This window comes from Manis pentadactyla, chromosome 5 (genome assembly GCF_030020395.1).
Source record: "Manis pentadactyla isolate mManPen7 chromosome 5, mManPen7.hap1, whole genome shotgun sequence".
In the NCBI taxonomy this organism is placed as follows: Eukaryota; Metazoa; Chordata; class Mammalia; order Pholidota; family Manidae; genus Manis; species Manis pentadactyla.
This window is the reverse complement of record NC_080023.1, coordinates 146,803,714-146,830,831: the sequence shown is the minus strand read 5'-3', so window position 1 is coordinate 146,830,831 and position 27,118 is coordinate 146,803,714. Positions and strand designations below refer to the sequence as shown.

At 44.9% G+C, this 27,118-nt stretch overlaps 1 protein-coding gene across 1 annotated transcript; it reads left to right on the top strand.

The window, feature by feature from the left end:
* The first annotated feature begins 6,667 nt into the window (after positions 1-6,667).
* Positions 6,668-22,750, top strand: PRNP (prion protein). The gene is made up of 3 exons (XM_036885096.2): positions 6,668-6,912; positions 9,552-9,646; positions 20,334-22,750. The coding sequence occupies exon 3, from the start codon at positions 20,344-20,346 to the stop codon at positions 21,118-21,120; it is 777 nt and encodes a 258-aa protein (XP_036740991.2). The 5' UTR covers positions 6,668-6,912; positions 9,552-9,646; positions 20,334-20,343; the 3' UTR covers positions 21,121-22,750.
* Positions 22,751-27,118: the final 4,368 nt, after the last annotated feature.

The window sequence follows — 27,118 nt, the reverse complement described above, 5'->3', positions numbered from 1 at the left end:
TGTAGCACAGAGAAGGCAAATAGTGAATCTGTGGCCTCTTACTACACTGATGGACAGTGACTGCATTGGGGTAGGGGTGGGGACTTGATAATATGGGTAAATGTAGTAACCACATTGTTTTTTTATGTGAAACCTTCATAAGAGTGTATATCAATAATACCTTAATAAAAAAATGAAAAAAAAGTTTAAAAAATATCATGCCTCTGATTCTATTAGTGCAATGTTTGGGGATTTTTTTTGCAATCTTTTACTTTCACAAGTTATTTGTGCAATTTTAACTCTCTTCTTCCTAGAGATACAACAGAGACTTGCCTTCTCAGGCTATCAGCAGCCAAACTTCTACTGTGAGAGTATATACACTGTTATATACAACATGGGCATTCAAAATAGCAACACTGAATAAGAGACGTGTATGCCCTTTATCAGGAAAACCACAGAACTTTTGTCTTAGTTTGTGGTCCCCAAAAGTCAGTACTGTGGTTTATTTGGGAGGTGATTCCAGGAAGGAAAATGAGAAGGAAACATGAGATAGAAAAAGGAGAAAAGCTGGGAAAAATGGGCAATGAAATCCTGGGGACCTCTATTTGGGGCAGGAAGGCTGAGATGGTGCCAGAGAAGAGATCTGCAGGTCTTGAGATGGGACAGTGTCCACATTCTGGAGGCTTTGTATAGGTGAACTCAGGTGGGCTGAGGGGACACAGGATGGGGCATCAACCTCGTGATGCTACTGGGAAGTACACGAAAGAATCTGAGTAAGCAGATTAATATTATTTTCCTGGATATGGAAGCAAAGTATTTTACATAACATCTCAGTCAGCTCAGCTACTGTAACAAAATGCCATAGACCAGGGGGCTTAAACAACATAAATTTATTTTTCACAGTACTGGAGGCTCAGAAGTCCAAGAACAAAGTGCCAGCCAGTCTGGTTCCTGGTGAGATCTTTCTTCTAGTTTGTAGTGGCTGCCTTCTTGCTCTTCACCTGGCCAAGATCATCTCTCTCACACCTCTTCTCATAAGGGCACTAATCCCATTCATGAGGGTTCTACCCTCGTGACATAATCAACTCCCAGAGTCCCCACCTCCAAATACCATCACACTAAGGATTATGGCTTCTAGGTATGAATTTTAAGGGGATGGAAATAGTCCATAGCACATAAAGATGTCAATCTGTCACACATTTATTTATAAATACAATGCAATTCCAATAAAAAAATCCCAAATACAAGTTTCTTGGAATTCAACAGAATTATGAAATTAATCTGGAAGGAGAAATGAGAAAGACTATCAGAGAGATTTTGAAGCAAAGAGAGGAAAATGGGCAATATTAGTCCTACCCAATGTTGAAGCATATAATAAAGTTGACACCCTCTTCATGTGTTAGTGTTACTTTGGGTTTAATCCAGCATGAGAGGGAAAGCCCCTCCCCAGGTTGCACCCTACCCCTGAATGTATCAATTGACCCTGATAAAGCATTTACCTGTGTAAAAAGAAGGCGGCTGTACACACCAAGAGGGGCTGAGTGTGGTAGCTGGCTGTTCACCGGTGTGATGCTGTGATTATAAAAATATACATCTGATCTTCATCTGCAGTTTCTGGATCACAGCTACCAAAACCCTTGGAATTTCTTGAGCAATAGATCAATGGGAGCATCTTTTGTTATAATATTTGGTCTCCTGTCCTCAGTTCCTGAAAATCACTTATGAGCCTAAATGAGTGTCTTGTCATTCATAACAAGCCCTTTTTCACCACTACTTTATGTTAATATGGTGACTTTTGGAAAGCACCTGAGGATGGCAGCTGGTTGCCAGGGGAACTAACCATGAACAGAGGGTTGGAACTCTCAGTCCCACCCCCTGGTTTCCAGCAGAGAGGAGAGGGACTGGAGGTTGAACCAGTCACCAATGGCCAATGATTTAATCAGTCCTGCCTGCATAATGAGGCCTCCATAAACACCCAACAGGCAGAGTTGGAGTTTCCAGGTTGGAGATCTGGGGAGAGTGCCACACTCAGAGACAGCATGGAGGCCCTGCACCCTGTCCCCATACCCTACCCTCTGTGTGCCTTCCATCTGCCTGTCCTGAGTTATATACTTTAAAAATAAACTGGCAATCAAGTAAGTAAAATGTTTCTCTGAGTTCTGTGACCTTCTCTAGCAAATTAATTGAGGGCAAGGAGGGGGCATTGGAACCTCAGATCTATAGCTGGTCAGTCAGAAGTACAGGGAACACCCTGGACTTGGGACTGGCATCTAAAGGTGGGGGTGGGAGGAGCAGTCTTGGGGTGAGACTGAGCCCTTAACCTGTGGCACCGGACATTCTCTCCAGGTACATGGTGTCAGAACTGAGTTGAATTATAGGACACTCAGCAGGTGTTGGAGAATGTCATGGTAGTGGGGGAATCCCCACATATACACACTTTGGAATTAGGTATTAGATTCATTTTAACCAGTAAGGAGAAAGATTACCAATGGCCAAGGAACTGCCAGTAGAAACACAGGAAGGCTCCGGTTTCCAGACCAATAGACCAAGTCAGAAGCCAAGCCTGGGGGGGAAGACAAAGAAATGCCGACAAATATCAGACAGTTAGTACTGTAAATTCTGTGACCCAGAAGAAAACAAATGAGGGACCCAAGTGTGGCAACAGTTATAGTTGACACTGAACATGGGTTTGCGTAACTGGAGCACCTTACACACAGCTGGACGGAAAGAGAAAGAGAAGGAAAAATGCCACTGGAACTAAGAGGAAGACAGGAACCAGAGGCAAGAGTGGACGGGAGAGGCCCACTCAGGGCACTGTTTTACTGATTTACGTCCACAAGGCCCGGAGGCCCTCCTCCCTAGAAATGTACAACTAGCTAAAGACTCACAGATTAACAGCAGGACAGTGCAAACGGGGCGGGAGGGCACAATATCAGTTGCTGCCAGAGCAGGAGGGAGGCGACTGAGCTCTGGCGGGAAGGCATGGAAAGATTTTGCAGACAAGGATGCATCTGAGCCAGAACCCTGCAGAGAGAGGGAGGTGAAGGAATTTTGGGGCTGCAAAGAGGAGCCTCAGCATGGCAATTAAAGGAGCATGTGGCCCTGCAGGGGGGCAGCCCAGGGGGATGGAGGGATGGAGGTGCTGTCAGAAACACTCTCAGGGGCCTTCACAAAACCTTAGCCCCAGACCCTGGAGTCTGACCATCAAAGAAACATTAAATGTGTTTAAAGAGTGGAGAAACATAAGCCACACCATATGTGGTGCAGTGTGATGGTTTCTCTTTAAATTCATGATCACTCATCTTTTAAGGAAATGTTCCTCACTCCTCGGAGAGGCAACCGCAGAAACAGGCTGTCTTCTTCCTCTGCCTGACGCAGTTCCTCAAACTGCTGCGCCCTCTGACTCCAGCCGGGGGAGGGCAGAGCACACAGACAGCAGGAGATAAGTATCCCATGGAAGGGAACCCCCTCCCCCTGAGGAGGCTCCTCATCCTTAGAGTTCAAAACGCCCTTCCTGACTCTCCCACAATTCAGCTACTGCCCATTTTTCTGGTCCCCTCAGGGCAGAACTTCTCAGAAGTGGTGCCTCTACTCCTTCGCCCTCTGCGCTCTCTTTCATTTACTCCTGACCCCATCACTCTTGAAGTTGCTCCCATCGGGTCCTCAATAACAGCATCACGTCACCAAACCCAGTGAGTGCTTCCCTGTCTCTGCTCTGGTGCCTCAGTGGCTGACTCCTGCCTTCCTGAAACCCTCTCCTTTCTCGGCCTCCGGGAGCCTCTCGGTTTCCTCCTGCCTCGCTGGCCCTCACCTCTCAGTCTATCCTACCAGCTACGCTTCCTCTCACTCAAAGTGTCATCAGCATCTAGGAACCTGTTGGAGCTGCAGACCCTTGGACTCCCTCCCAGACCAGAGCCTGTGTTGTAGCCAGGCCTCCCGGTGACACACACCAAAGATTGACAACTGCTGGTCCAAAATGTCAATGTGCCGAGCCAGTCAGTCCTGCCCCTGTCCCTGGTGTCCAGCCCCAATAATCACCAGAACCCAGTGTACTTGTGGGCTTGCGCTCCCAGAGCAGGTCTCCAGGCCAGGTGTGCAGCACTCCTGGGTTCCTACCCCCACCACTCGGGTCCTCTTTCTTCTGCCTGTAGGCTGGTGTGGGGGGAGGGGTTGGGTCCTGCTCCATCTCAGCTTGGCAGCCTCACCCTTCTCTGTGTGATCCTCTCTCCTTCCTCAGGTGCAGGGGGTCTGTTCTGCAGTCTTCAGGTCTAGTTGCATTTGCTGTATTTTGCTCTTTTATGTGGTTTTGGTAGGAAGTTTCCATTTTGCCTTCCTATTCTGCTATCTTTAATCCCATGCAACTCAACCTCATCACTTTCTGTATGGCTTCCTGTATTCTCTTTGATGTCTGAGATCAGAGACTGGAACTACCTAATTCACACTAGATGCTCAATAAATTAGTTGTTGAATGAAATAATGCTCCTTTTGCAAATAAGATAAATTTAGAGTTTGACTTCTTTGGGTTCTCCATATTTGCTGAGGAGCTATGTGACACTGACAAATAACTTCAAGCCAGACACAAGAGATGGGAAGGGAGACTTTCAAAGAATGACTTGATGGTACTGTGAACATCAGTGTAGCAGGGTCTCAAGAGGCTACCAAATGTGGCCTCCACAGACAAACCCTAAAACCGACTCCCCACCAGTCCATCTTTGGGATATAATGGGATATGGTCCTTGTGGTAATGGGAGAGACAACTGTGAATGAGACTGGGATTAAGAATGATGTAGGACCATTTGCAAAAGCTTCCTCCTATGCACTGCCCACTCCTGGTGCTGTTCATGAACTCAATGAAAGTCCTTAGAATCTACAGGCCTGACTACCCACCCCAGTATGGCAGTTTTTAAGAATGACCACAAATTCTTTGATACTCTTCCCACTGAAAGGTGGGGGGTCTATGTCCCCGCCCTTGAATCCAGGTGGACAGTATAACTACTTTGGTCAATAGCATACAGTGGAAGTGATGTTATATGATTTCCAAGACTAGATGGGAAGGACAATACAGCTTTTCTCTTATTTGATGAAACTCTCACATTCTAAGACGGCATTTAATAAGTCCATCAAAACTGAGGCCACCATGCTGGGAGTAAACCAGTCACATGGAGAAGCCATAGGTAGGCACTCCAGTCAGCACACCTGATCCTCAAATCTTCCCAGCTCAGGCGCCCATTATGCAAGTGTAAGTGACTTCAAGTGATTCCAAACCCCAGCTATCAAGGCACCCTCGACTTCGAGTCTTCTCGCCTGCAGCCCTAAGCATCACGGGCAGAGTCAAGTCCCCACTGTGCCTGTCCAACCCATGGGCATAAAAAAATGGGGGTTGTTTTAAGTCACTAAATTTTGGAGCAGTTGCTACATAAAAATAATAATAGCCAGAGTAGGACATAAGGCAACACCTTTTGGATCTCTAAACCCCCAGGAAATCATCTGCCTTTTGAGCCTCTCCTTGCTGGGGGATGCAGGGAGTGCGCAGGGAGTGCATTTGGCTAGTAGACACAGGATTCTTTTTAGGAAAAAACAACTGAGTTTTAAGGGTCTTTAAACCAAGCTTTACAGAGACCCTCCTGCCAGGGGGAAATCAGCCTGTCAGTCTGGTCACCTACCCCTGGCCCCATCCCAGCCTGAGACTCAGACAGATGCTTCATCATTACTGACTGGCTGAAATCCAGGTTTCTGTTAGTGAATCATTCCCATGGATGGCCATCTGTGTTTCCCAGACCTCAGTTTCCCTTCCCAACAGAACTTTCAAACTCCTAGGCACATTCATAAAAACATCACGGGTTGCTGGTCCATGTCACTATGTACAATTCTCCTGGCTTCTCCCTTTCCTCACACTTGTCCCTTCTGACTTAAGTGATCTGCCCTGGGTTACAGGTATTTAATTCGAATCCTATTCCCAATGGGTGTGTCAATATTTTTAAACATCTTTTCTTACAAGCTTGGGGGAGCCTCTTGACCATAAGAAGGGGACTAGATGTCCCATTTTTTCCCGACAGTATGTCTGCTGACTTGTCTTAAGTAATATAGGTGCCCCTTTCACTTTCAAAAGTACCCCCAATTTGGGTAATAATATATACAGCCCCCGAATCCTAACTCCTCACTTTCTATCACTTCATCCTTGGCCATCCTTGGCATGAAACAAACTTTATCTAGTTTGTTAGCAAGAATAATGAACAAGAACACACCATTCTGTTTTGTACAAGATACCTCAGGTAATGGGAAGGGTGGACTTGTTAGATGGAGTGCATTTTTCTTGTTTGTTTTTCTGTGCATAAGAAGGAACAGAAACTGAGTAAATGGAGGAACAACAGGTGATGGCAAATGTCCTTTCTAAGCCTCAAATTATAAGGATTTATTTGAAAATCCATAAATACTGGTCTCAATCCAGAGTAGCAAATTTTCTTCTCCTCTTTAGACATTTCTAGTTATCGAAGATCCAGAAATTGCTTTCTCATTCCCTAAACGGTCCATTTTCTCGTTATGTAACAGGGGAGTAGTTGCTTGGGGCAGAATTTCCCTTTGAAGAATACATATAGTCCAGGAGCAACGTCAGGGAGTGATGACCTCAGGAGGTGGTATCAGCTGATGCAAGTGTTTAAGCGAATCCCAACTCGATGTTCCCGGTGACTCAGATTCCTGGCGGCTCCTGGTAGGGCCGCACCTTTTCACGAAACCCCAGCGACCCGCCGAGGGTGCGCCCGCGTGTGCGCGAGGCCGCGTGGTAATTGGTCCCCGCGCCGACCTCCGCCCGCGAGCGCCGCCGCCTCCCTTCCCTACCCCCGGCACCACCTCCCTGCCTGCGCGTCGCCGGCCCTGTGCGCCAGTCGCTGACAGCCGTGGCGCGGGGAGCTGCTGCTTTTTCTACGGAGGCAGGTAAACAGCTTTGCCGGCTTAAAACCAACAGCGGGGGTGCGGGCGGAGTCCTGAGAACTGGGGTGCGGCGGGGGCGCCGCGAGCCCGAGAATAAGGACCGGGCCCGGGGGCCGAGGCCCGGCCCGGTCAAGAAGCCGACCTTGACAGTGAAGAGGGGCAAGGGGCTTCCGGGGTTGTGTGCGCGTCCGGCGTGCCCCGGCGCCGGTGGTTTTCGGATGACGCCGCCTGGTTTTGCTCTGGCGGTTGGGAAAGCCCTTCTCATTCGGACTGCGGCTGGCCGAGCCCCTCGGGAGGGATGTTGGTGATCTGACGGTTTAATCGCGCCCCACCGGGCGTGTCCGCGGCGGGAGCTGGATGGGCGGGCCGCGCGGCCAGGGGGGGCCGAAGGTGCGGGGAAGTGGGGGCGATCAGCCCGCGCTGACGCGGCTGGGGAGGCCAGGGAAGGCCGCTAACGGGCCCCGGGGAGAAGCGCACGGGGGCCGCGGGGCTCCCGGCTCCCCGTCCGCTGGGCGTCCCCCACCCCTCGCCGGGTCTGGCTGCCCCCGAAGCCCAGAGAGTCTGCGGAGTGGGGCTTGGTGCCACGGGCGCCCGCCTCGGCCGGGGCATCGTCCGGGAGCAATCCCAGGGGGCCCCCGCGCCCCTCCCGAGAGGCGGCCCGCCCGCCACCCTCGCGCCTAGGACCTTCCCTGGGGAGGCCGCAGCTGGCGGGGCTCGGGAACCGCCCGGGAAGGGTCCCCACGCGGGCTGCCTGGGCGGGGCGGGGTCTTGGGCGGCCCTGCTCGGCGCTCTCTCTGCCCCGGACCGCCGGGCGGGTTGGGACAGATGGTTTCCCCCTCGCCCCGGGTGCTGCAGCTCTGCAGGCTTCGCACGCCATTACTTACCTGCCTCTGTGGGTGGAAAGCCTGAGCCTTCGGGGGGCTCTGAGGGCGGGGAACCCGGGACACCCCTCGGAGAACTGGCCTCCGTCCGTGCAGGAGGCGCCTTCACGTCTGATTATTAAACAATCGGGAGAAATCAATTTTTACCGTCCTTTGCGTTTTTCCCCTTTTCTCTTTGTAGTGGCTGTAACAAGTTTTTTTAATCAGAAGCCCACCACCATCACATTCACCCTCACCGTCTCAAAGCCACACATCTCCAGATTCACACACACCACCGTGCAATTTCACCGCCCTCGTCTTGGTTAGCTTCATGGCTGCTTTGTTTGTACTTAAAGCATCACGTTTTAATAAGCAGCTCCCCACATGCTGAACGTTTGAGATGTTTCCCTTTTCCCTGTAGAAAACTCCAGATAGAATAGGACTAAAATTTTTTTACAAGTCAAATTACCAGGATAGACAGGAACAGAAAATTGAATGAAAATGTCAGATCTCTGGAAAATTTAATAACTCTCTGATTTGAAGAAGAAAGGAGAATCACCAGTGAAAAGGAACAGTTTCATCTACACAAACACTGAATTGAACTCTTACACTGAAAAAGAGCTTACGGGAAAGGGAAAGAAAGCAGACAGCTGGGATGTGATTTGTGTATTATTTGTATCTGACACAAGTTTTTCATATTTACAAATGGAAAACATGAAGGTTATAATAGATAAATGGCAAAAGGATGAATCATTTGTAGAATGAAATCAAAGCAAGTCTGGATTATCATTTTATATCTATCGCATGAACAAAAACAACAGCAATGAGTAACAACAATCCCTACTAGAAAGTTGTCCTGAATTTTGCAAATTCAGTTATCCCAGGAGGAGGGACTCTGCAACTAACTTGGTGCCTTTGGGCAGGCGACCTAGTTTCCTAATCTTCCTTTGGTCCTGTTCATGAGGTAGAGGAAATGATGCCTACCTCTTGTTGCCAAGATTAGCTTTAACCCTTGGTATGTATACCTTTATTCTTTTCCTAGTCACACTCCCCACTGGGGACATTGTGAATCAGTACAAACTTTTTGTAAAGCCATCTGGTGATTCATTAAGAAGCTAAAAGCCATGACCCAGAAACCCCACTCCTGGGAATTTACCTGCAATGGAAGAAATAAACAAACAAAAAGCCATATGCAGGCATATTTTCCCAGCAGAATGATCTAAAATTAGAACCAACTGGGAAACAGTCTAAAGGTACAACAGCAGAGCAGTAGCTAAGACAATCGTGACGAATTAACTGAAGGGAACGTTATGTAACCCTCAAAAGTCATGATTTTGGAGCCTGTCATAGATGGGGAAAAAACTGACAAGTCCAAACAGTTTAGTAAACTACTTACTCAAACATGAATGCATATGTGAAAAATCTGAAAGGACCACCAGAAAATTAATGTTTTAATAGAAATGATAGGTGGTTTTAATTTTCTTGTTGGTATATTGCTTTACTATGTAATGCCATTTTTTAAATAGTTCACAGGACTCAAGTTTTAAAAACGAAATCCACCCACAGTTGTCTGGCTGTGAAAGAGCCAGAGCTCAGTGTTCGTTAGCTCCTGCCTCTTTAGCTGACCTCGTTTTTGTTTCATTTTGTTTTGTTTTCCATTACTGTCTTATTTCTTTCTTGAATGGATTTATTTGTGATTTAATCATTTATAAGGTTTTTCTTTTAAGGAATCAGTTCTTAGATTTACTCATCAATTCTAGGTTTTTCTTTGTTGTTTTTAAGGACTCCTGGATATATTTGAAAACTCAACAGTTTGAGCCAAGCCAAGGCATTCTGTCTTCCGGGAGGCACACGTCTGGTTTAGCTGAGCCACAAATGTACGTACGTACCCTGGGGAATCTCTTTGGTCTTGTGACAGTTGAAAGTCCCCAGCTCCTTAGAGAAAGTACAAGTCTGGAAAGATGGATCGCAAGGGCCTACTCTAGAGGCCACTTGGGTTTATACATGTAACTCACACCTATTGCATCATCCTTTCTTGTTAAAGCTGCTTGATTTTGCCGGGAAAGGGTCACAGCTTTCTCTAGAATCTGGCTGAATTATGTGAGGAAGCAACCATTTAAAAAATAATACAATAAGACAACAATAACAGAACAAACATTCCTGCACCAAATTGACACTGAAGGTGGTATCAGCCACCTGACAGAAGGTTTTTTGAGGTGAAAGGTCTAAGCTGTAGTTTTAATTTACCTGTTCCATTCTCCCTTTTCAGATCGTATTTCCTCTTCCAAGGTAACTATATCAACTTTGAACTGCTATGTATTAAACATTCAAAACATGCCTGTGTTGGCTGCAGCATTATAAAATAATCCCAGGTGAACAGTGTACGTAGCAGCTCTTACAATTGCAAGGATTTTTTCTCAATTTGTTAATTCCTTTACCCCAGTCCATTCTACTTATTACTGTTACAATATTGTGTGATCATGTCAAGGGAAGTGTACGCTTTTATGTGTACGCATTATAAATGTTAAGTGGTACGCTCTCAAGGACCTTGCTCTGAAGCCTGGCTTGGAGTGCAGTTCCCTGGGAAGCTTTTGTAGGTTTCCAGATCCCATCGCTCAGACATCCTCAGACTATTGGCCTGGGATAGGCTCCAGCAATACTGCTTTATAAAAAGCCCTTCAAGTAATTCTGCTGATGGACCAGGTTAGAGGTCCTTTGCCCTATTGAGCCCAGGGCTGAGCTTCAGGGTACCAGTGAAAGCCCCCCAATCCAAGATATTTGGCAAAATTGGGTATCACTCACATCAGCTTCTTTGAGGGGCAGTGACCTACAACAGATTAAAATATGACAAGTGAGTTCCACTTAGCTCAGGAAAAACAGAAAATTTCCCTGGGGTAGTGGGGGAGCTATTTGGTGCCAATTAAGTTTCAAGTTGTAGCACATTGTTCTAAGTGTCAATCAGAAGTTTGGCCCCTGACACATGACCACTGGGTAAGTTCCTGTCACATCAGACTCTCAGTCCCTGTGTATGTATGGAAATAGGTTGAGTGGGGTAATCTATGGATATTTTTTGTACCTTCTCTCTAGTTCCATTGCTCTGCCATCCTGCGTAAGCGCCAGTATGTGATCCTATGCACTGTGGCTTTACAGTGCATTCTAATACATGGCAGGCCAGGTGTGCTCTGGATTTTCTCCCCTTTCAACAATTTCTTCAGTCTTCTTAATTTTGAGTATCATTTCATCATGCTCTGAAAATCCCCTTTGAATTCTGGCTGAAATTGTATTGTCTTTATGGATTATATGGAGGCGAACTTGCATAATTCAGTATTTCAATATTAGTTTCCCCAACCAAAAACTGTCTTTCTCTTTTTTACCGGTCTTCCTTTGTGTCTGTGAGTAAAATTTTATAGCTTTTTTCATATAAGTCTTATTTATTTTTAGGTTAAATCCTAGATAGTTTGGGTTTTTTTATTGCCACTGTGAGTGTATTGTTTTTTCCATGCTTATCTTCTAAGTAATCACAATTAATTTGGGGGCTCACTGGGCTTTTTTGTGTATTGATTTCAAAACTTGCCAACATAATGCACTCACTCATTTATTCTAAGACATTTTGTTTGATTTTCTAGATAGGAAAATCATCCCCCGCTAGAACATGTGGAGTAACCTGAAATACCAGCGATCGCTTGCCTTCTTGTCTTGTTCACTACATTAATAGGAATGCCTTTCCTTTCTCAGTTGAAATAGGGTGTGGACTGGGTGTTTGCAGTAGTAATTCTTGCTGATGGAAAGGGACTGCCTTTTAGTTCTACAGAAACTTTTTTAACAGATTAAACTTAAAAAATCAGGAATGGGTGTTGCTTTTAATTGAAAACTTTTCAACACTTGCAGAGAATCTTACGGTTTTATTTCCTCCTTAACCGATGAATAGATTTTCTGATTGTAAGCCATCCTTGTATTCCTAAAATAGCCTTTACTTTAGGAATACAAGGTATTCTTCTTTTCTCAACAGTTAAGATCAGTCTGTCGGAATTTTCTTTTGGACTTTGGCACCCCTGTGGCTGGAGGCTGGGTGGCTGAGAGACCCTGCCCTCAAAATACTAGATTGACTCGACGCTTTCTCCCCTTGGCTATCAACAACCTCTTCTCCGGCCAAGGGGCCCAAAAGTTTATCTCTGCTGAGTTCTAGCTTCTTAAAATAATAGCCTAAATTGATACTCCCCCTTGAGCATCTCATAGATGTAGTAAAGTTAATGTGTTCAAAGCAAAATTCTTGGTACTCTCTCCCAAGCAAGGCCTTCCACCAGCTTCCCCTACTTCAGTGTGGCTACCATCTGCTTAGTTAAGAAAGCCACCAATCTGGTCAACCCTCACTCCTCCACCCACTCCATCAGCATGTCTCAATTGGTTCACTCTGCAAAATACATCTCATTTCTTCTTCCCAGCCCCTCAGCTGCATCATCACCATCCCAGGCCACAAGGCCATCTTTCTCCAGCTCTTTTCTAACTGGTCTCACCATTTTGTTCCTCTCTTGACCCCTTAAATTTTCTTCTTTATAATCAGTCAGAGTAAGCTTTGTGCAAAAGAATCTTGTCAGGTTATTCTCCACGGGCCCTTCAACGGCTTCCACTGCTTTTGAAATAAACTGGAAAGGAAACCTTCTCTGTGGCCATGAGGCCCTGGTGATCCAGCCCTCACCCACTTGTCATATTAGGCTCCAGACACTTACCCTCCATGTTGGTCCCTGAACACAGCCAGCAAAATGCCTCACCGTGGTGTCCTCAGCCCCTAGCACAGCGCTAGGGCCTTGGGAGACACTTAATAGATATTTCTTGAACTGATCAATTAGTTACTATAAACATTACATTAAGATATGTCATTTTGACAACTTTTTTCCTCTATTTCTTCTTGGTTATTTCTCAATCCAAGTTTACTATTTCTTTAAGAACTGCCACATACTAGTTATTTTATAAATAAATATTAGTTGAATTAATTCTAAAGTTGATATTTGTAATTTATTTTTTAATAGACAGGCTGTCCATCTCACACACATTTTTAATTCATAAAACAAAGTTGTATATAGTAAGATATTACCCTTTTAAAACTGTTCCTTTCTAAGGCTGTTTTGCCTTTCTCATTCCCTATGTGAAACTGTTGTGTTTTCTAGTGGTATATGTGTGTGTATATAGGCTTATCTTATTGCACTTTGAAGATACTGCATTTTTCACATATTGAAGGCTTATAGCAACCCTGTTTCAAGCAAGTCTGTTGGCACCATTTTCCCAACAACATTGGCTCCCTTTGTGTCTCTATGTCACATTTTGGTAATTCTACAATATTTCAAACTTTTCATAATAAATTATAAATAAAATACATTAATTATAAATTATAAATTTAAATTATAAATAATAATTTATATTTGTTGTGGTGATCTGTGATCAGCGATGACAACTCCCTGAAAGCGCAGATGATAGTTCACATTTTTTAGCGATAAAGTATTTTTTAATTAAGGCGGGTACCATTTTCCAGACATGATGCATTGTTCGCTTAGTACACGACATAAGTATAAGGTGAACACAACTTTTATGTGCACTGGGAAACTGCAAGGTTCATTTTTTTTTTTTTTGTAGATAATTATTTTTTATTGAAGGGTAGTTGACACACAGTATTACATTAGTTTCAGGTGTACAACACAGTGATTCAACATTTATATACATGATAATCCTAGGTACCAGCTATCACCATACCAAGTTGTTACAATATTTTGACTATATTCCTTATGCTATACATTACATCCCGGTTACTTATTTATTTTACAATTGGAAGTGTGTACTTTTTTTTTTTTTTTGTGAGGGCATCTCTCATATTTATTGATCAAATGGTTGTTAACAACAATAAAATTCTGTATAGGGGAGTCAATGCTCAATGCACAATCATTAATCCACCCCAAGCCTAATTTTCATCAGTCTCCAATCTTCTGAAGCATAACGAACAAGTTCTTACATGGAGAAAAAATTCTTACATAGTGAATAAGTTACATGGTGAACAGTACAAGGGCAGTCATCACAGAAACTTTCGGTTTTGCTCATGCATTATGAACTATAAACAATTCAAATATGAATACTCATTTGATTTTTATCCTTGATTTATATGTGGATACCACATTTCTCTCTTTATTATTATTATTTTTAATAAAATGCTGAAGTGGTAGGTAGATACAAGATAAAGGTAGAAAACATAGTTTAGTGTTGTAAGAGAGCAAATGTAGATGATCAGGTGTGTGCCTGTAGACTATGTGTTAATCCAAGCTAGACAAGGGCAATAAAACATCCACGTATGCAGAAGATTTCTCTCAGAACAGGGGGGGTGAGGTTCTAAGCCTCACCTCTGTTGATCCCCAATTTCTCACCTGATGGTCCCCCTGCATGCAAGGTCATTTGACTCGCCTTATCACTGTATTCACTTCGTTGCAATGGTCTGGAGCCAAACCCATGGGACCCCAGGTGTGCCTGTGTTATGTTGTCAGGTAGCTACATCTTCTTTGGAAATAACACATTTTTCTGGCTTTTATTAATTAAGTTCTTTCATTTCTGTTATGTCTTTGTAACTATGATGCATTATTTTGAAATGTTCTCTTTCTGTTCCTTTCTTGAGTTGAATAATCCTTTATTTTCTTTAGTTCTGTTCAGTCACACCACCCACACTCCTTTGATAGTTACATGGGCTCCTTTATTCCCACATCCCTGCCCTCTTGGCATTATCCAACTTTTTTTTGGCTAGTCTGATAACCGTTAGTGATATAGCATTTTTTTTGTCTCATTTTATCTGATTCTTAATTATTTTGAATATTTTTTCATGCCTTTTTTGGCTTTTCCTCTTCCGAAAATTATCACTTTGTATCTTCAACCATTTTTCCATTGGCATTACTCTTCCTCACTGCTTTGCAAGAATTCCTTGTTGGTTCTGAAAATGAATCCTCTTGGTCATTAAATACTACAAATATTTTTTACCATTGTGGATTCTATTAACTTTTTCCATTGTGAACAATAATCCTTAATTTTTATGTAATAAAATCCTCCAATTATTTGCCTCACAATTTGTGCTTTTTGTTTAAAAAGTCCTTTCCCCATCCCTTCCTTCAGGTCACAAAGACATTCCCCTGTATTTACTTCTTCAACTTCATATTCTTAACTTTTACAGGTAAGTCTTTAATCCATCTAGCATCTGCTTCTGCGTGTGGTATTAGGGATTCAGTTATATTTTTCTCCAGTTTCCAGAAGCATCAACTAAACAAGCTTTCCTTTCTCCACTGATGCGTGACACCTGCTTTATCATGTACCAAGTTCCTGCTAACATGTACATATAGGTTTCTCTCTGAACTTGCTGTTCTGCTTTCTTTGCTGTGTTGATCTGTTCCAAGACTTTTACCACATGATCTTTATTACTGTGGCTTTGCAGTAGAATTTAATGTCTGATACAGCAGATTCCCTCCCCTTTGTTCTTCCTTTTTAAGGTTAAATTTGCTATCCATGGACATTTCCTTCCCCTGGTGAGTTTATTGAACTCCTTTAAAAATCCAATTGGACCTTTGACTGGTATTTTGAAATTATAGGTTCCTTTGGGGGTAACTGACATCATCATAATACTAAGTTTCCCCATCAAGTCCCTGGAATACCTGAAAGTAAAGGAGCGACACACAGCAGCAATTCACCGGAGAATTCCGCTTTATTGGGGAAAGGTGCTGGGTTATATAGGAAGGGGCATGGGGTGATTGTGGTGTCACTTCTACGGGGCTGGTGGCTATTGGCTAGGTGCTGGGATTGGGAGGGGGGCGAGGGGTGATTGGGCTTCAGGTGGCGCCGTCGGGAACTGAGGACCCGGAAGAGAAGCCGGAAGTTCGCCATCTTACTGGTGGGGGCCCTTCAATACCTTCCATTTTTACAGATCATTTTCTCTGCTCTTTGTTGGGGTTAAAAAAAATTTTATTCCGCCTTATTTTTTTCTTAAGTCAATTCCTAGATAATTCAGTTTTGGTTGCTATTGTAAGCATCTTATTTCTTAAATTTTTTTTCCTGTAAATTATTGCTGGCGTAGAGAAACGCTGTTGACTTGTATGCTGATCTCGTATCCCATAACCTTGCTCAACTCTAATACTGGGTCTCCTGTTACCTCTGTCATATCTGCTGAATTTTCTATTTACATAATCACATCGATTGTAAATAATGACAGCTGAAGCGCTTTCCTTGCAGTCCTTTGTCTTTACATATGGCATCAGACAGGACCTCCAGTCCCATGATGATAGACCTCCTTCTCACGTTTCTGATCTTAAAGGAAATGCATTCAAAGGCTACCCTTTAAGTATGTTTGTTTGTGTTAACTAACCTTTATCAAGTTAGGGGGGTTCCCTCCTATTGCTAGTCTGCAAAGAGTATTTTTCTTGGTAATATATAGGTATTGACATTTATAAAACACTTAAAGTCTTGAAATGTGCTAGAGGATTGGGCCACAAGCTGACCATTCACAGGGCATCTTATATGAATAATCATAGTGCAGCCAGGGATTCAAAACCCAGTCTTCATTCCCAGCTATGTCACTAACATTGTAATCATGGATATGCCACTTGATTCTGAATCTTGGTAGACTAATTTATAGAGTGAAAGGTTTGCATGAAATAATTAATACAAGATCTTCCTAATTTTATCACAAACAGAAATTATCATCTAAGGGCTCATGTGAGTTTTGAGTCCCTCCTGCCTTTAGAAATGATCCCTACTTCAAACTGTAGTTGTTATTTTTAATGCTTTTCATGATAAATGTTGCTTTTGCTGTTCTCAACTGATTTTACAATGATCTTGTCTTCCTATACTCTGTGGTTATCCAACTTTATCCAGTATTTGGCTTCAGTAAGGTACCGATTGGCAGCATACGTCCATGTCCCCGAAGTCCTCTTGCCCAGCTCATCAAGGCTGAGTCACTCCAGACTCACCAGGCTAACTGCCTGCAGGTATCTCTTGTTCCACATGTACCTGGTCAAAGCCAAACCCCTTATTTATCTCCCTCCAGACCTGCCCTGCCCTCCGTGTTCTATCCACACAGTTGCCCATCCAGAAACCTGGGCACCACCTTGACTCATAAGTCTCTCACCTTCCACATCAAACACCAAGCCCTACAGAAGCTACCTTCTAAGTCAAACCATCATCTCCTGGCTGTCCCCTGGCAAGGCTGCCATCTGCTACCTCGATCACTGCAGTAGCCTTGTAGCTAGTTGCCCTGCATCCTTTCATGCCCACACGCAGTCCCCAAATCCTTCTCTGTCATGTCCTTTCTTAGAAAGAACCTAAAAGTCTTCAGTGGCTCCCCAGCGCCTACAGGATCAAGTCCAGCCTTATCATTAGGTTGCCCATGTAACCTAGCATCCCAACTGGGGCATTCCTGAGAATGAAAGGGGCACAGTTAATCTCAGCACCAGGAGCAACAGGTGTAAACTGCCCCAGGCACATCAGGACTCTGCTCACCTTCTTATGGGACTCTTTGGTGCCTGACCCCTGCTGATCTCTCTCTCTAGTGTGTGTTGATGCTCCACTTCTGTGACACCTGATGTGGTCCCCACACCTGCCATTGTTCTCTCACTGCCTCTCTCCACTGAGTGCTGTGGCCCCATCCACTTCCTGTGCCTGGCTTCCCGAGGGCATAGTCCCCCTCTGTGTCTCCCTTATCATACGGTGTCATCTCCTGCTCAATGTCTTCATGAACCTGTGGAGCCGTAACTCTCACAGCCTTGAGCGAGGCATGCTCAAACCCAGCTTCCGTGTTACTCTGCTTGCAACCTCCTCTTCCTCCTGCCTCCACCATTTCACATAACATCTCCATCCATCCAGAGTCTGCCGTGGTTGATGGCACATGAGATCAATGTTTAGGTAACTGAGTTGAGATGTTAGACAGCTGGCCTTTGCAGAAAAGAATGGTTTGAAAATTTGTAAAGATGGTCCCCATTAGTGATCTGTTGTAACTATTTCATATGTAGTTTGGTTATTTGTTACCCTTTATTACAGATGTTTTCACACTCAGCTACCCAGTCAACATTTATTTTGCATGTTTATGAGTCAGGCACCTGTCCAGGCACTAGAGATGCTACTGTAAACCAAGCAAAACTCCTACCCTGGAGGAGCTTACATACTATGGAGAAGATGAGCAATAAGCAAGCAATAAATAACAGCTGTCAAGTAGGCGTTGCTCTGTGCAGAAGGAAGCAGGGCGAGGGGATGACGCCTGCTGATGTAAGTAGAGTAGCATGGACATTAGGGCAGGCTTAGTCCATCTGAGTAGCTGGAGGAAGAGCCTTCTAGGCCCTGGGAGCAGCAGATGCAAAGGCCCTGAGGTGGGAAAGTGCAGGGCGAAGGCTGGCGAGAGGCAGACCATGTGAGGCCTAGCTGGCAAGGTCCGGATTTATCCAGAGCACGAAGCAGTGCCACTTGGGGAAAGGGGAAGTGTCATGGTGTGACCTGCATATTAAAAGGCTCCAGCCACAGAGTAGAGAACATACAACAAGGGCCAGGGGGAAAGCAGGGAGGCTGGTCAGAGGCTGTTGAAAGATTAGCAAAAAGCAATAGAAAGCTTCAACCAGGATGTTGCATTGGAAATGTGAGGGGTTTGGGATTTAGGATTTATTTTCAAGATAGAGCTGATGAGGTCTGCTGATAGATTCCATGTGTGCTGTGAGAAAGACAATTCAAGAATAACCCAAGGGTGTTGGCTAGGTCTGGCTCACTGGAGTGAATGAAATAGTTGTTGACATAAATCCCCTTTAGACTGGGAGTTACTGACTCCTCGGGTAATTCCCTAGTTCAGTTCCTGAGGTGTTTGAGCAGAAGCATTAGCAGCGTGGAGGCCAAGAGCCAACTTCCCTCTGACCCCTGTCTGAAACAGCCTCCAAAAATCGTAAGGTGACCTGAGTAGTTTACCTTGGCTTGTAACTTTCAAATATATTTCTATGTACTTATGTCCAGCATAAATAGGTTCTCTGTTAGTGGAAATGTAAACAGGATGTTAATTCATTATTTCTTTCATCCTCTTCCTCTGAAAATTATCCAATTTAGTTTTTAGTTCTGAGGGATATTAAAAATAATTTTCTCATACTTTACGCTGCTTTTGTTTGAAGATAACCTCAGTGCTGGGGATAAAATTGACAGCAGCATTACAGCGTATGCCAGTTTTGGTTTTACGGCAATAATAACATTTTACAGCATATGGTTTGACGTGGGGTACCATAGAAACTGTTTAGTAATCACTCTACTGTTCGTCTTTGATCTCTGCCCTTGGAACTGAACATCCAGGGTAAATGAGATCTTTAATCTGAAAGGAGATATTTTTACTTTTTATTTGATGAATGTACAAAGGGTCATAAATTATCATCCAGGATACTTGGGTTGTTTGTTTATTCCTAACGTGTGCTAGCCCTTTGATATAAGACATGTTTCTTTTGTACCAAAAATTTGGAGAAAATAAGTCACTCAGAAACAATTAAATGCTGAACTGAAACTCATTCGGTGAGGGAGTGACTGCAAATCTTCTTAGTACAGCCATCACAGTCCACTTTAAGCAGCCTCATTTGTCTGTCTACAGAGAGAAAAATGCATTTACATGTGGGCTTGCAAAATCCTGCATGTTTCTTGTTTCCAAAAAATATTCTGTTGAGAAGTGCTTTGAGGAAATTCCTGTTGGCGATTGTATGCTCAAGGGATATTAATTCCTTAACCTAACAAACATCTGTTGTGTATCTGCTCTGTGCCAGGCACTGCCCCAGGCCCTGAAGAGATAGCATACAAGAGGCCCATTCCCTGCTTACCTTCCCACCAAGGAAAGAAAACATGAACTAGCTACTTACAGTTATTTAATTACTGCAGTGCCCACCTGAGGGTCTTCCTAAGTAGACATTAGACTCACAAGACTTCCATGGGGCCACACCGGGGTCTCAGAAGGGCCGCACTAGGGTCCCTGTGGCAGTCTACACAGCAGCCAGGGACTTGTCTACACCCTTGCCCCAACAGGGGACTGCTGAGGTGCAAGGGAATGAGATCCATATTGGTGGATAAAGGGTTCCCCTTGGAAGCCCCAGGCCCCACAGGAGCTGATGTCCCTTAGAACAGCCCAATGGAGACAGCTTCCAGGGTCCCCAAAAGGATGTGCTGGATTGCAGTAACCATTGCTCTCAAGAAACTCAAAGCTGTGACAAACCCACCGTGTGTTTATAGTTTCTCCCAGTCCAGATTCAATTTATCAATCAGAAGCTATTTTTACCATAAGCAACATTGCTTGGCATTCCACCCTTACCAAGTTTCCAGGAAACAGCCAGAAATTCTCTTAAGGTCAAATTTGTCCTTAGAGAAAGAGAAAGAGTTGTGTTAACCCTTTACTTAAAACTACTTTTGCCATAAATACTGCAAAGGAAGACTGAGTGCGGGGCGTGGGAGGAGCCACTGGGGCTATTGTTGTGCATCACTCCCTCTAGAGCAAATGCTAAGTGGCTTCGACGGAAACAGAATGCTGACCCCCTCTTCATTTTGCAGATAAGTCATCATGGTGAAAAGCCACATAGGCGGCTGGATCCTGGTTCTCTTCGTGGCCGCATGGAGTGACGTGGGCCTCTGCAAGAAGCGACCGAAGCCCGGAGGAGGATGGAGCACTGGGGGGAGCCGATACCCAGGGCAGGGCAGTCCTGGAGGCAACCGCTACCCACCCCAGGGCGGTGGTGGCTGGGGGCAGCCCCATGGTGGCGGCTGGGGACAGCCCCATGGTGGCGGCTGGGGGCAACCCCATGGTGGCAGCTGGGGGCAGCCTCATGGTGGCGGCTGGGGGCAACCCCATGGTGGTGGCACCCACAGTCAGTGGGGCAAACCCAGTAAGCCAAAAACCAACATGAAGCATGTGGCAGGAGCTGCCGCGGCGGGGGCGGTGGTCGGGGGCCTGGGTGGCTACATGCTGGGGAGCGCTATGAGCAGGCCCCTCATTCATTTTGGCAATGACTACGAGGACCGTTACTATCGAGAAAACATGTACCGTTACCCCAACCAAGTGTACTACAGGCCGGTGGATCAGTACAACAACCAGAACAACTTTGTACATGACTGCGTCAACATCACGGTCAAGCAGCACACGGTCACCACCACCACCAAGGGGGAGAACTTCACTGAGACTGACATCAAGATGATGGAGCGCGTGGTGGAGCAGATGTGCATCACCCAGTACCAGAAGGAGTACCAGGCTACCTCCTACCAGAGAGGGGCGAGCGTCATCTTCTCCTCCCCGCCTGTGATCCTCCTCATCTCCTTCCTCATTTTCCTCGTCGTGGGATGAGCACAGCCTCCCTGTGTTCTCTGTCTTCGTCATCTCCCCGTTGGGGTTGGGGGCATCTCCCTGCAGCCCTTTAGTGGGGAGGTCTCATTCTTGCTTCTCTCTTCATCACACACAGGCTAATACCCTTGGCATGATGGCTCTGGGAAATGTACATGCTATTTATTCGAGCCCCATTAGACTGAGTCCTTTAGGGCCCTGGGCCAGTGCCAGGATGGTAAGAGAATAACAGCAAGTAGTCATTGGTTGATCTGGGCTTAGTTTTTGTCTAATCCAACAGTTTGGGGCTAGAACAATTTTCAAAACAGTCTTTAAATACCTTTGCCCAAATACTCCAGCTCCTTCCCAAGCTAGCACACAGCACACTAATGCCCATCTTAGCAATGATTTCATAGCAGTTTGGAGACATTTGCTCATCTGTATTTAAAAAAAAAAAAAAACCTGACTGCATTTCCCTGTTTAAACAGCATTTCTGCCAAATTAGGATGGGGGCCACATGATACTCATTCAGAAAACAAAGCTAGAAATCCTGAGCTATTGCTGGGCCCAGACAGCCAGCTGGAGAGTATATAACCTGTGTCTGCAGAGAACTGTGACAATGTTTTGCATTTTGCATTATGGGCAACACAGAAACTACTGCATCAAGAGTAAACATTTATGTAACCCCAGACCTCTGGACAGAGGACATTTTCACAGCGAATAAACAACTAACATAATACAAAAGGCTTCTAGGACTAAAAAAATATCCAGCATTTGGGAGCAGTATGCTTGGAGTCCAGCTCCCATTCTGGATAGCTAAAGCACCTGTATGTGGCATTTCTTTACTATAGATACTAAGGCAGTAAAAAATTAAACTATCTTCACACTGAGAGCAAATCTCCTTTGTTCATTTACCTGGAAACCAGAATGATTTTGACACTGGTTGGGTGCAGCCTAGAAATTTTAACACAGAGGAAACTGCAGCTGTATAAACTCCACTGTCATAGAGGATTGTGTAATGGAGAAAATAAATGTACAGAGAAAAGAAAGCCTTGCATTACCTTCATTGCTGCCTCATAATTGTCAAAAAATAGAATTATGTCAAGTCCAGTTTCATAATTGGCTTTTGACTCGAAGAATTGGGAGGCAGTCCAAAAAAAAAAATCTTAGGGTAGGGATGACAGTTATATGATCCATTTGGAGTGGTAAAAGGAAATTCTATTACTGTTATTTAAGTAAGGTAAATCATTTCCTGGATTGTCCCATATTGTTACCTAGCAGATATATGTTCTGCAAGGTTATTGGCTTGCACTGTGCAGATAGTCTGTAAAAACATACATACATATATATATATATATTGCATATGACAAACTTAGAAATTTTGATTTAAAACAGTTAACATCTGAAGTATGTAATGCATTACCTGTTTTTGTAAGGTATTGAATACTTAATATGTGGGAAACCCTTCTGCGTGACCCTTAGGCTTACAATGTGCACTGAATAGTTTTGTATGACGATCCAAAGAGGTCTTTGAAATATGCATGTACTTTATATTTTCTATATTTGTAACTTTGCATGTACTTGTTTTGTTGTATAAGAAATTTATAAATGTTTAATATCTGGCTACAATTAAAGAGGAGCTATGATGAGCATCTCCTGTGGCGTTGGCAGTGAATACTACTGCGTGCCCTGTGTTGGCAGGGCCATTGGGGGGGGGTATCTGAGCAGAGCGGCACTTGAGGTCATCAGACCACCTGTCATGGCCAATGTTTCATGTACCCACTCCTGATTCCACCCTCAGCTCTACTGCCAGTCACAGGTCAGCTGATCTCTGCTGCCCTTTCATTTTTTTCCACAAACACCTAAGTGTGCTTGGCGCTGGGCAAGTGGCAAAGGCCATTATAAAGGCAACAGAGGAAGACAGTCCTTGCACTCTGTGAGCTTGTTTCTGCCCTGGATTTTGAAATAGAGGATTTTCTTGACTAAAATAAAACAAGCTTTAAAGCACCTACTTTATGCCCTCAGAGCCACTCAGGTTATTAAATATCCCCAGGACCTGTGAGCCCCAGTGGCAGTCAGTCTCTTTGAATTGAAATTCAACACCTCAGGTCCAAAAAGCCACTTTCCTTTGTCACAATCTGTCAGTTTGTTCTACACACGTGTCTGCCTTCTTTGCCAGGGTGAGACACTAGTGCTGTGATGTTCTCGGTTTTCCTTGGCAGGTTTTCTGCACATGTAATTTACCAACAGCAGGAAGTAATTACAAGAAATGGCAGTGGTTGAAAGCACAATATTTATTAGTATCTTAGCAAGTGCCAATATTCTGCAGTGATTAGAGGATCAAACTTTTGTATTAAAAATGGAAAGAATGCATCAACACCTTGAAATCCCATAATTCACAAAACTACTAAAACAAATCACATACACAGTCTCAAAAACATTACTGCTTTAAACATGAGCCTCAGTGTTAATCCTTAACAAAAAATTTCTAGAACTGTTTTTGTCTGGGGCCATATTTCTCATTTAAAAATAAACTTCATGATCTGACAATCATAATTTCTCAAAAATAGCCCAATGGACAAGACTCCCAAGTATTAAAAGCATAGTTCAGAGGGCCAAGTGAGTAACATTTGTATTTTTTCCCTGTTACTTCCGACTCTTGTGAGCTGTGCTAAAGGGATTTTCCCTTAAAAATCAATTTAAAAATTGTGGACATTAAGTAATTGAGTCTAACTGCTGGAGAAGGTTCCAGAGAAGTGTCAGGTGTCACCTCTTATTTCCCCTCTTCCCTCTCTGCAGGCTGAGACCAAATGAGTGTCCTTTGCTATGGAGGGAAATTTGGGTCTGTCGTCCTTCCTGCCCTTGTGGGAGCCTTAATCCAGGCCAGAATCTGAGCTTCCCCAGACTCAGGCCCTGACCTTTCCGATTTATCCATTTATTTCCACCTAAGCCAGTGTAGTTCCTCTGAACTGTGATTTATTTTCAGCTAAGCCAGCATAGTTCCTCTCTAGCTCCCCAAGATTCTGCACTTCTCACAAGCTCCCTGATGGTGCTGAGCTGGTCCTGAGGACCGCACTGGAACAAGGCTCTCGTGGTTCCCAGAGACCCTCAGGCCTGTGTCAGAACCCCCAGGAACAACCGTGTTCCACACAAGCTGCTGGGCCCGTCTCAGTTTCTGATTCCAGAGTCAAATTCCCTGGCGATGCTGATGCTGCTGGACTGGAGATGACACATGGAGATGCTGCCTGCATTTTCCAGGAAGATGCAAAAGAAACAGAAGGTGGCCAGGCCCTGAGATACCCACAGAACTGCTGTGGAAGGCAAGCACCTGCACGGGAAAGAAGCTGGGAATTCTCCCTGGGAAGAGACAGCTGGGAGCTCTAGGGCTGAATGGCAATGGAAGCAGAAGGAGGTGGTTAACTCCAGCAGTCTGGAAAGTGGGGAGCGCGGCTGAGTCCCGAAGCCCATGGGAAGTGAGAGATTCAGCTAAACCCAGAATCGTACCTGGCCCACTAATGCAGCACTTCTCAAACTCAGGTGTGCACCCGTCATCTGAGGACAACTTTGTCTAAATGCAGGTTCTGAGAGCACAGGCCTAAGGTGTGCTAGGAGCCTCTGCATTTCCCGGAGGTGATGCAATGCTGCTGAGCTGAGGACCACACTCTGAGAAGCAAGAACCTGAGGCCTAGGTCATCTCTCCAGATCCTGGCCAAGACTTCAGGGAAGAATTGAGAGCTCAGGAGCCTGGGGCGGAGAGTTGGCGGGGACTGGGGGAAGCTTCACCTTCTCTTTCAAGCTCCGCCCTTCCTGTCTCAGAACCCAATCCCCTGCCGGACCTGAGGCAGCAGAATCAGTCCCCTGCAGGCAGTGGCGAGGTGCCTGATAGCTTATCTCAGCCAAGCAGAGTCAGGTGGCTGCCCCAGGGGACGGCTCTCCACAGCCTCAAACACCTTCTGCAGCATCTTCACCCCAGGTGCCCCTTCTTTCCTTAAACTTTCAACAGACATAATTGTTCCATAGCAATTGCCCACAAGTTCCAAGCTAAGAGGCCCAGAAAAGGGGCATTTTCAACAAAATGGCTTCTCCATAAGGATATGGGCCTCATGTGCCCAGGGTGGCACAGGTGATGTGTATATAGTAGTTTGCTGTTCAAACTTAGAATTAGACTTAGAATTATGATGAAAACTTCTCAAGGGTAGTCAGCCCCCTTCAAAATCAAGGACCTGGGAGAGAAGCCCTGGTATTAGCCCCAGTAAGCCTGTGGCTGATTCCCATGGCTGCTATGACAAAATAAACAGGGCAGGAAGTTAGGCCTGTGTGGAACCATCACTGTTACACACACACACCCCACCCAGGTCACACTTGAGATGTTGGCTTCTCCACAGATCCCTCAGACCAGAGTACTGGGGCCCTTGCCCTCACTGAGTGCCCTAAAGGGTCCTCTTCTAAGACCCCCACTCAGAGCCCACTGTCCCTCATTCCTAGACCACATTCCAAGTATTGAGGGTGTGGAATTCTCTGCCAGATGGTCCCAAGCCAACTTCCAGGACCGCACAGGCCTCTTATCTGCTTGACCTTCACAGTGAACCGCAAGTGTACACACCTCAATGTCAGAGAGGGAGCAAGGGATGACTGCATGGGCAAGGGGGCCTGGAGAGACCTTGGACACATGGGCCAGGGTGTGCACACCGTGAACACAAGGCCCACATGAGGTGCTGGCTGGATCCAGATGAGAAAGAGGAAGGCAGCCATGGGCTGGGGAGTAGCCTCCCTGTGGACCTTTCCTCCAGGAACTGCAAATGTTAGAGACAGTCCTGCCCCAAATTTCTAGGGGAAAGCAGTGAACGATTTTGCAATAAAGTCATTATTTTTTACAAATATCCCCAAGTCATGAAAGTTTGTAGATTCTCAGACAGGATAGGACTAGTTGTGTTAGGTTCTGGCTCACCTTTTCTGAGGTCCCTCCAGGCAGACAGCTGGCAGACTTGGACTGGGACCCCCAACCGATCCACCACCCTGGGCAGCTGCTCCTCACCTTCTTCCCAGGTCCCCACATCTACTACTCCAAATACATCTAGGCTTCCAAACCCCTTTTTTGGTGAACCTCTAGAAAGTGGAAGGTGCTACAGAAATTTCTTGTAACATTGCTCAGATTCATAGAACTCCACCAGTCAAGTGACCACAGTCTTTTTGCTTCCACCAGGGAATTTGCAAACACTTGCTTCTAAGATACAATCCTTAGAGCCACTGATGGTCCCGCAGTTTGATTTAAAGAATTTGAATGAACCAGAATTAATTTTTTTAATTACTTCCATGCAATAGAATGCTATACCACGACTAAAAATCATGCCTTAGAAGGATGGTTCATTACAGGAGTAAGTGTGTATAATACCATTTTAAGAGAAAAATCCATTAGGGTATGAACCTGTAAGGAAGGGCAGAGAATCTATTTTTTTATAAAACAAAGAAAAAAATATAGAAATATACAAAATACATAGGCTTTAATGTTAAAGAGCTTATTGGTAGGTGGTGGATAACAGGTGATTTTCTTTTTATATTTTCCAGAAAATTTACAATGACCAAATACTACTTTTATAATGAGAAAAAGAGTGGTAACTATTATTTTTCGTTCCTCTCATGGTTTGTACCAACGGGCCAGTACACGCTCAGGGATCTTTTCTGTAGTGTTTTCTCAGACTTAAGAACAGTTTTTGAGGATATATCATGTACCAGGCTCCGTGCCCAGCACTTGGCACACAGGGCCTTAACTGATCATCATAAGGTCCCCATTTTTAAGAACCTAACACCCAAAGACGTTCTGTCTCTTGTCCAAAGTCACACAGATCATATGTTCCCCAAAATACATTGTAGAAACTCTCTGCCTCTAAATTGTGATTGTATTCAGAGATCCCAGGGCTGAGGCATTGTGCACAACTCATGGCTTCTGTAATGGTGCCCCTGGTCTTCTGCTGACCTTCAGCTTTGGGGCACTCAGCTGACTCCAGGTGGAACCTGGAGGAAG